The 10287-nt window shown below is 42.2% G+C and overlaps 1 protein-coding gene across 1 annotated transcript in view; it reads left to right on the top strand.

Moving 5' to 3' along the window:
* Nucleotides 1–501: 501 nt before the first annotated feature.
* The window catches only part of HS2ST1 (heparan sulfate 2-O-sulfotransferase 1), a 78166-nt gene continuing 68380 nt past the window's right edge, over nt 502–10287 (top strand). Inside the window, exon 1 of the mRNA XM_064719549.1 lies at nt 502–806. Within this exon, the coding sequence (XP_064575619.1) occupies nt 683–806 (124 nt within the window). The 5' untranslated portion in view covers nt 502–682. The remainder of the gene's footprint in view (nt 807–10287) is intronic.

Here is a 10287-nt window from a genome sequence, read left to right as displayed (position 1 = left end):
TGCCGTTCTCCAACGCTGGTCCGGCATTGCGGAAACAACCCCGAATAAAGCCCTTTCCCCTCTCTCGGGAACTGCCAACCGGCACATCGGCCCTCAGCCCGTGACTGACAGCCGCTCTGACCAATAGTGTTGCGGTTTCCCCACAGGCGGTGGTGCCTGCATCCAACGAGGTCGGGCGGATGGGCGGGACTTCAATCGGCGCCTTCCAATCAGGAAGGGACGCATGTAGGCGGGACATCGCCCCGCTCCAGCGGCTCAGCGCGGCGGGGGAGGCGGAGCGATTCCCGCTTCGGGCCAATCGGAGTGCGCGAGGGGCGGGGCGGCAGCAGCACCGCCCAATGGCGGGGGTGCGGGGCGGGGCCCACCGCGGGGCCCGGCGGCGGCGGCGGCGGCAGGGGCGGGGGCGGGCGCGCGGCCGGGCGTTCGGTTGCCGAGCAGCGCGCGCGGCGGGCGGGGCGCGGCGGGGGCCGGGCCGGGCCGGGCGGGGCGGGGCGGGGCGGGCGCGCTGCGGGCCGTGCGCGCGGCGATGTGAGAGCGGCGGCGCCGGGCCCTGTCCGCGCCCCCGGCCGCGCTCCCTCCGTCCCTCCTCGCCCGCGCCGTCCCCGCGGCTCCCGCCGGCCCCCGCGGGCCGGGCCCCGCGTTATGTCGTGATCCCGGGCGGGCGGCGCTGCTGCTGCTGCTCATGGGGCTGCTCAGGATTATGCTGCCGCCCAAGTTGCAGCTGCTGGCGGTGCTGGTGTTCGGGGTGGCCGTGCTGTTCCTGGAGAACCAGATCCAGAAGCTGGAGGAGTCCCGCGGCAAGCTGGGTGAGCGGCGGCGGGCGCGGCCGGGCGGGGGGCGGCGGGGCTGAGGGAGCGCGGCCGGGCCGGGGGAGCCCCCGGGCGCTGCTGCCCTGGCTCCGGGCGCTGCCGTGCCCCGCTACACGGGGCCGGCTCGGTGCGGGCCAGCAGCTCTGCAGCCTTGGCCTCTGAGTTCGTTTGTTTGTTCTGCGCGATCGGGAGAGCTGTGCCAGGTCAGCGCCGGGAGGACAGACGGACAGACGTGTCCGCCGTGCCTGAGGGGCTCTGGCCGGGGCGCGGTGCTCCCCTCACGGCCGGGCCGCCCCTGCCTCCGCAGGCACCTGCGAGCCCGGAGAGCAGCGGCCGTGCGCCCAAACTGAGGCGGCTGCTGCTGCAGCGAATTACCATCTTCTTCACAGCTGATTTCTAATTCAGGCGTTTTACTAACGCTTGGCACTGTAATGGAAAGCGCGGTGTAAAGAGAAGAAATGCTCTTAATGACAAATGGGTAATTTGTTTACCTCTCATTTAATGTAGGATGTTATTTTCTGCATCTACTGAGTGTAGTTAGTGATTTCGTAGACTGTCACTGAGCTATACTTCAGTGAATAGAAATCTCTTGTGTAAAATTTCTTCTACTTTTCTTGCCTTAAAAGGGTATTTTTAGAGTAATATCTGCCTAGCGGATAGCATCTTACTACTTTGTCTGTTGTATATAAGGCTGCAGAACTTGTAAAGTTTTTGCATTTCTTAATTAAGGGTCTCCTGGATGTGAAAAAACACCATTTTCAACCCAGTTTGTGGTGCCTAGGAGCTGTGAAAACAGGGCACTGAGACTTCTGGTGTATTCAAGATAAGGAACTGGTTCACAAACGTTGTGGATTTGCTTTCTCCTGTTATTTGACTATACTAAAATATTTACATTATTAACAATAGTTAACAGTGTAAATTTAAGTTTGTTGGAAGTAAAGTGCACATCGTGTTCCTTCTGGAGTTAACAGTAGAAGTGGATTTGAGTGACATGGGAAGTTTAACAATGAGTTTTTAACAGAGTCCACATAACTTAATGTTGAGCTGTGTGAGTGCCATGGGATTTTACTTCACAGCATTTCTTTTGCACTCCATTCTCTCTGAGCTGCATATTAGTGATTAGGACCTGGAAATTGCAGTGGGTGGCTGCTTGAGTTGAGGGAGGCCCTTACTCTGCATACTTTTCAACTGAAAGTTCTTATCCATTATAATCGAGGCTCTTTTCTTGCAGGGTCTCAGTAACTGTAAACAAACATTTGAAGAAGAAAATGAATGAAATTGGAAGATAAAGCAAGCAAGTGTTGCCATAGTGCTGAAGGTTCAGGGGTACTTTGTATACATCTGCTTTAAAGTGGTTCATAGCCATGGCTTCAGTGCTTCTGTTGCTGACAGTGTGTTACTTTAGGGAAATCTACCTCCTGGCATTTAAAGAGTAACATAGTATGTGTGAGAAGCAAGAATTTTGCTGGTAAAACTTCTTCCTCCCTACTATACATGCAAAGGGCATGTTTAACTTACATATTTAGAGTATTAAAATACTTAAACTGCTTTGGGACAAGAATCTAATTACTATCTTGTGCTGATTTTATTTCTTGAGGAGAAGGGAAAACTTTTGTGAAGTTAAGATGGAAAGATTTGCTTTGTGTGCAACTTACTGGTGACTCTCCAAAACCCATGGAAGGAAGGGGAAAAGGACTTTCTGCAGCAGCTTTGAACTCAGATTCCAGTTTTTAGTGTGAGAGTATGCTTTGTTTAAAAGCTTCTGGCTGTCTGAATGTCTCCCTTATCACATGTTTGGTATGTCTTTTATGACTTTCAAATATTAAGATTTCATTACAGCTGGTTTTTTACCATCATGATTGGTTAGAATTCTACTGAGGTGCATTATGGAAAATGGTTTTCTCCAGACCAAAGTAATTAATTGGCCTAATGCACTGAATGCCAATTTTCCTCCCTGCCCCCTGAAAGAATGGTGTGGGTGTGTGTGGAGTGACACTATGATTTGAGGGTAAGGACAAAGTAGCTCTTTTGTTCTTTCAGGTGTGTTTCAGTGGGTGCCTCATGGAGCTGCATTTCTCTTCCCAGAGAAAAGCAAGGCCAATTCCCAAGGATATTTCTGGGATTCACATTCTCTGAACCTCGAGGAAGAAAAAACAATTTTATCTGTTTACTGTCCTGTGTTTTGGAACAGTGGAATGCATTGAGGAAGATTATTTATTACTGAAGGAATTTGCTTGCTGGATTCTGGTGTGTTTGATTCATTGACCAATTGAATCAGGTGTGTTGGGACTGTGGCTGACAGTCACCAGGTTCTGTGCAGTTGGTTGGTGCAGATTCAGTTTAGATGTAGTGTAATGTAGTATAGAATAATATAGTATGGTAAAGTAATTAATTAGCCTTCTGATATCAATGGAGTCAGATGTATCATTTCTCCCTGCCATGGGGGTCCCTTTGCTTTTACTATAAGTGGAACTCAACTCAACTGCACAGAATCTGGTGACTGTCAGCCCACAGTCCCAACACACCTGGATTCAATTGGTCAATGAATCAAAACACTCACACCAGAATCCAGTCAAGCAAATTCATTCAGGTAAATAAATAATCTTCCTCAATGCATTCCACTTGTTCCAAAACACAGGAGCAGTAAATGAGATAAGAATTGTTTTTTCTTTCTCTGAGGTTCAGAGAATGTGAATGCCAGAAATATCCTTGGGAAGCTGTGCCTTGCTTTTCTCTGTGAAGAGAAATGCAGCTACAGCTTTGTATGAGAAGTCTTGTTACATGGTGTTTGGGGGTTGGGTTTTGAGCTATGCCAAGTGTTTGCATTGATATATCACATGATAAACTGTCATCTTGGAAAGTTCTTGTAAGAGTTAGGCATTGGCTAGAAAAACCAAATTACTTCAGATTTGATAGCAAAATAATTGTGCAGTCTTTTCAGCAGTTCTAAAAATGTTCAACTGTACTTTCAGACAGAAAGGGCTTTATCCAAATCCTTCATGTATGAGCAACTCCCAGTTCTGTAGTGAACAGTTGGGGGCCTTAATTTCAGTTTAATAACTTAGAATATCTTGTCTGTAGAGTGAAATTGGAGCATGTTTCTGGGTGAAAAAAGAATGGGAACTTGTTTTTTTTCTGTAAGACTTTATATGAATAAACTTGATCACGCTGGCAGACTTCTTATTTGAGAAGTAGAGGACATATAAGCAAATGACCATCACAAATTCTGCTGCTGCTTTTTGTGACAAAATTGCTATGATCCTTTGAAAGGGTGTTTATAAACCTATGGGCTTTTTCATATGAAAAATAACTTACTAGTTAATAAAGATAGATCAAAGCATTAACTTCTTTGCAGCTCTGTACAAGTAGTTTATAGTGGTGAGATCACAAGCAGAGTGTGAACAATTTGAAATATGTTTTTTTGTGAGATTTCTACCTGCAGCTATTAATCTTTCATATTATTTTCAGGTTTACATGATCAGTTAGCATGGTCTCCAGACTAAACTGTCCCTAATTGCCAGTGAGAACTTTAATGTTTTTATTTAAGCCTGGTGTAGGTATGTGCCCTTTAGTTCTAGGAATGCACAGCCCTAATAGAGAATATTGCTCATGAAAGGCAAATGTTGAGATTTCCCTGTTGTTCCTGGAACAGAATAACAGAGGTGATGTCTGGCTGCCCCTTTTGGGTTTTGGAAGCCTTCTGAGTGCAGCTCTGCCTTTGTTATAAATTGGCCTAGCATTTAACATGTTTAATGTGTACCATGCCATCTCCTGCATTGTCATTAGCATTTGTGCTGAGTTGGATGGAAAAAATTAACCAGTTGAATGTAAACCATCCCTATCTTCTCTTCCATCCTGAGATTTTGTAATCTGTTGGTGGGGAGAAGGATGAGGGAAGTTCTTATGTGTTCTAGTCCTGTTTAAAAATAGTGTTTTACTGCACCAAGCACTAGGAGCACTTCAGGATTGGCCAGGGAAGTGGGAGAAGACAGTGTCTCATTTGGGAATTGAAGTCTGTAGGATTGGTGAGAGAAGGTGAGGATAGGAGGTAGAGAAGGATTGCTCTTTGGTGGGGGGGAAATGAAAGTGCTGCTTTCTAGCACTTTAGTGATGTTTCCATATTGTACTGGAAAAAGGCTTTGTCTCAGAAACAGAATATACCATAACAGGGAAAGCAAGGATTGAACCTGCTTCAGATCATGTTGAAAAACTTCATAGCTGTAGTGTGGGAGTGTTTCTTCTGTTAAGTGATAAACAAAATAATGGTTCATATCTATTAATTCAGCCCCTTGAATTCAGAGTATTGAAGTCTGTCATTTAAAAGAAATCCTTAATATTTTACTTTTTCATTTTTGTTTTGTTTAAAAATACTTACATCATTTGAAAGGCTAAGGCTCTTTTTGTTTTTGTTAGCTCAGGAAAGAAAATTTAATTGATGATTTATTGCGAGATATAAAAAAAAATGAAGGTGGTTTCCTAGCATATGTGACCCTTGCTGGGATAGTATCTGTCTAAGCACTGTGTGCCTAATAAACCACTGTTCCCTTGAAGTTAAAGGATTTAACTTCCCAATGATTAAGTCTTATGCTTTATGGACATAAAAGACTGTGATGATGAAATGATAGGCATTGCATGTTTCCTTTATTTAGAAATAAAAATCTCCTGTTGGTAGGCCTGCCTGTTGCATGTTGTTGGGAAATCCCTCAGAAAATGCATTGTCTGTTCTAGTATAGCTTGCATGGTTCCTGAGCATATTGTTGTTGTAATTGAGCATTTATAAAGAGGGACGCAGAACATTATAAAGAGGAGTTTGTGATTATTGGCAGGTCTGGCCACACACAGCTATGCAAATAATTTCCTAGATTTTTTTCTAAGTATTGCCCTGTTAGACAGTAGTTTTTATTTGCTGCTGAGTAGCCCAAGGCATTCCTTCAGAAGCTGTTTTATTGTGTACTGGGTTTACTGAAATAAGAATTGTAATGCTGCTTCCTTAGTCTGTCCCCATCCAGTGGAACTTTCTTGCACTTTGTCTTGCTGGTTCTATCACACTTTTTCACTTGCTTCCCTCTTACTGTTCCCTTTCACCATGCCTCTGGTTGTCCCAGATGGTTTAAGAATAAATTTTAAACTACTCCCATACTACAGTTGTACTTCCCATTGAAAACTGTGTTATTGAGCAATTGTATAAATTTTGTTCTGCTTTTTATTTATGTTGTTGTTTGTGGTTTTTATATTTCTTTATAGCTTTTTGGGGAATAAATGTTGCAGCTGTTGGTGTTCTATTTTCTGTGAAATTGGTAATGTGTGAACTTTGACTAGTACAGAACTGTGTACATTCCCAAGCAACATCAAGGCAGCTCAGGCTTGCTGATGGGGTCTGGGATTTGATCTCTCCCCCTTCTGCTGGTACCCCAACAGCTGGTTCTAACAGTGGAAATAAGAGGCATAACTTTCTAAAATATCTTTCCCCTTCTGAAAGGCTGCATTTGAGAAACTTCAATATTGTTGGACCTACTTTGCAGGCATTGTGCTTTTAGTGAAATAACTTGGAAAATTGGTGATCTGGCAGGGGTATATTTTTGTTAAAGATATTTTGCGGGCATTTTAGAGATATTTTGAGAGATGAAGTGGACTTGAGAAAACAGATGAAGTACCTCCAGTGCCTCCAGCCATGGGCAGTGGGTGAAGTAATCACCAGGTAAGGCATTCTGTCTTTCTGGGTTCTCCATTGAACAAAGCCAGATTTGGGCCAGTACATATCTGTGTTACTTAGTAAGGCACACATTTAAGTTGAAGAGCACATAGAACTACAATACCATTCTCTGTGGAAATCCTGGAAAAGAGACATGGTTGCAGTCACCTCTTTAGGACAGAAAAGGCTTGTGGGACAGTCAAAGGAATGTGAGTACTGTGTTCTTCATTGTGAATTAATGCAATATCAAAAATTGCTAAGGATAGCTCTGAGTTCAAGGCTGGCAACTTCAGGAGAAAGTGTTCAAAGGAGTTCTGCATGCTGTTCTTCCATTCATTGGTTTTTTTACTTAGGAAGATAGATTGGGTTACTTTAATAATGAAATACCTGTCAGGTTTTTCTACTGTGCTTAGCACTCTAAAAGGAAAAGCGGTAACACTACTGGAAATCAGAAAAAAATCCATTTGATGCCTTTATTTTCCCTGTGCAAAAGCAACTAAAACAACAGCATTATGGCATAATGGCATGCCAGTGTTCACTTTGTTTTTCTTGTCTGTTTTCTACTTCTGAGCATGGCAAAAGTAAAATTTTCATGTCTCCAGTACACCTCTGAAATCCAATGATTGGAAGTTTCTATGTCTTTATCTTTTCCTTAGCTCTCACTGGAGGCTGGTATATACATATACACTGCCTGTCCAAAAGAGACCTTGTAAACTATGTAGACCTGGGGTTTAATGTAACAGATGAAACCCTTGCTTTCCAGTTTATCATGGCTGCCAAGGGAAGTTGAGGATGCCCCATCCCTTGGAGTGTTTGAGGACAGGTTGATGCCTCTCTGAGCAACCTGCTCTAGTGAAATTATTCCTGCCCATGGTGGGGTGTTGAAACTAAATGATCTTTGAAGTCCCTTCCAACCCAAGCCATTCTATGGTTCTATATACCTGTGAAGTGAAAGAAATTGTAGAATTTTTTTTCTTTTGTATTTCAGAAAACTGACATATTTGAAGCTGGATGTTTTTCTTCTTTGCATAGCTTTGTACTGCCCCTGGGTGTTTAAGTTAGGGACAGTTAATGAAGAAATAATTTCCATATCTACTGACTGGCAACCATGAGTCACTCACTGCTAGACTTACTCTGGCCAGACTGGTTTTTTCTGCTAATAATGAGTGCTTTCTCTGGAGTAGGAAAAAGATGGCTTTTGCATATGGAATCCTCCATGTATTATCACTTCAATGGATCAAAAGACAGTCTTTTTGTGTAGCTGTGTGCAATCTGTAGTTTTTGTCACTTATCTAAAGTGTATTTAAACCTTGTCAAAGCAGTATTAAAATAGTGGTAAGAGCTTTGCTTGAAATCTGTTTATGTATCTGAAATACTAGCCTGGCAAGCATAATGAGAGTTCCATGCTGTAGGAAAATAGCTGAACTAGTACGTGTATTTGCATTATTTTTTCAACTGGAAATAAAAGATAAAAGAGTGAGTGAAAGGACTCCAGTGTTGAGAGAGGTATTTGAAATTTGGCCAGCTGGCTGCAGCCTTTCATAAATATGTACAGACTCTTAGCTGCAATCTGGGGGATAGGCAGTGTCTTTTTCAAACCCCCAGCTTCGTGTGGTCCTCAAGCCCATCCATTGTGTTGGAATGTTCACTCCCCTGAAAACCTGTGGCTCTGTGAAGCTGTTGTGTTCAAAGCCCAGCATGTAGAGAATGGTGGCATTCAGAGAAGTCTTCACCCACTTGGGAGAGAAAAGCAAACCTCTTTCCTTGCTGGAATTGGCCCAGCTGGTTCTTTATTCACCCCCTAGCTCCCTGCCACTTGACTTCTTGAGTTCTGGAGAACTGAAGTCCCTCTGTTAGGCATTCCTATTAGTAAGTGATAGGAATGATAAAGTGATAAAATGATAAAGTTCTTCGATAAACTGCCTTTATCAAAAGAACTTGTAATGCTGATTATGGCTGGTATGCCCATGCACTCCCCTAATGTCAGTACTGATGGAAGCATTCCTGTGGCACAGGTTTGTACAGCTCTGTGTCAGGACATCGGTGTTACTGCAGGATGTGCCTGAGGGTGTCAGGACTGGCTTTGTACTCAGTGTCTGTTTGTTACCAAGGGATTCTTTCATTGCTAGAGTGAAGTTGTTATGGCTAGAAGTTAAGAGCATACTTTTACCATACAGGTATTGTTTGCAGATGTGTCTGCAGAGAACCCAGCTGTGTCCATGTGTCTTTTTATTGTCTCTAGTATCCAGCATATTATTGCTGTCTTTACTTTGCAATATCCTTGTGTCAGAATGGTTTCAATACCATTACTGCTGTAATAATTATTCAAGTTTTCTGGTACTGATAAAATTCGTCGTGAGTAGCTAGAAATCCATGGCAGTGAAATAATTAATAAGATAGAAAATTAAATTACAAGAAGTATTTGGAAAGAACCTATCACTTTGGCCCAGTCTTCATCTTCCTTCTTCATGTCCACTTTCTATATCTGGTTGGAGTTTAAAATGACAGCTGACATCCTTCTTTTTCATCACTTTGCTGTTTAAATCTGAATACTGATTTGTGTTGAAACATATGTAAAACTTAAGTGCTGTTTTGATAAAACAGCTTTTGATGATTTTGAAGTGTTTATGCAAACCTTGTGCATAATTGCTGTAAAGCTGTAAAGAGTGTGGGGATGGGTTCTTAGGTTCCTTAAATTAAAATGCATATATTCTCCGTTTACTTCTCTAGTGGCTTTTCTCTCAGATGATCTTATTTTCTTCTTTTTTCCTAATATATATAAAAATACTTATGTGAGAGAGAGTATGAAGTATATAAATTTATCATACATATAGTCCTGTGAAATAAATATGGTCTATGTATATATTCCTCACTCTTATTGTCTGTATTTTCTGATGTTGTAATATAGGACTGATCTTTCTTGCACAGCAGATTGGAAGACAGTAGCATTTCATTTCACTTTGAAAAAGGTGCAAAAAGACAAGCAGTTGGACAGAGATTATGCTTATGCATCTCACTTTCTGCAAAATAGAGGGGGAAATCCAATTTGATTATTTTTTCCCCTTGAATTTTTCCCTGTGTATCTTTCCTCTTCCAGTATTTCTATTATCTTTTTTTCTGGGTATTTTGTTGTTGAAGATATTCAGGACTATTGCATGCATGGGATATCTGTATTTTCATTGAAATATTTCCATTTCTTTGCATTAATTCTGTGGAGGTCTTAGGAGGAATGAGAAGTCTCATTTTGCAAAATATGGAATTTGCAATGGATTTTAATATACTAAATATTAATCAACAATTGATTATATTAGAGTTGATATTGATCATTCATTCTAAGCAAAGGATTTCACTAATTCTAAGAAGGGTTTAGAAATTTAGAATAAAAGCCAAAAGATAGGATTGAAAATGATAGAATCTTATTCTGACACATTAAATAGACAAAAAATTGCCTTCCTTATGAAGCAAAGCACTGAGATTTTGGCTCCCTCAGCATTTGAGTGACAGACGTAAATTGGGGAGAAGATTTTTTTTTTTGGACGATGTAATTTGAAAGTTTTTATTCTTTCAAGAAAAGGGGATTAATATTTGCAAAAGCTGAGTCCAGCCATGTCCTTCCCCTGTTTGCAGTAAAACTGGTATCTCCCAGGGTTTTATTCCCAAGCTGAGGGACAGAAACCCTGTCTCCTGACCAAAACACTTGAGCACAAGCCTGTGATCGCTTTCTGAACATGTCATTTTGTATGTGACACACAAAATAGCTTGTGTAAGGGTCTGAATTTTTTGAAA

Source organism: Zonotrichia leucophrys, chromosome 8 (genome assembly GCF_028769735.1).
Source record: "Zonotrichia leucophrys gambelii isolate GWCS_2022_RI chromosome 8, RI_Zleu_2.0, whole genome shotgun sequence".
Lineage (NCBI taxonomy): Eukaryota > Metazoa > Chordata > Aves > Passeriformes > Passerellidae > Zonotrichia > Zonotrichia leucophrys.
The sequence above is the reverse complement of the archived record's forward strand: the minus strand, read 5'-3'. Positions and strand labels throughout refer to the sequence as shown.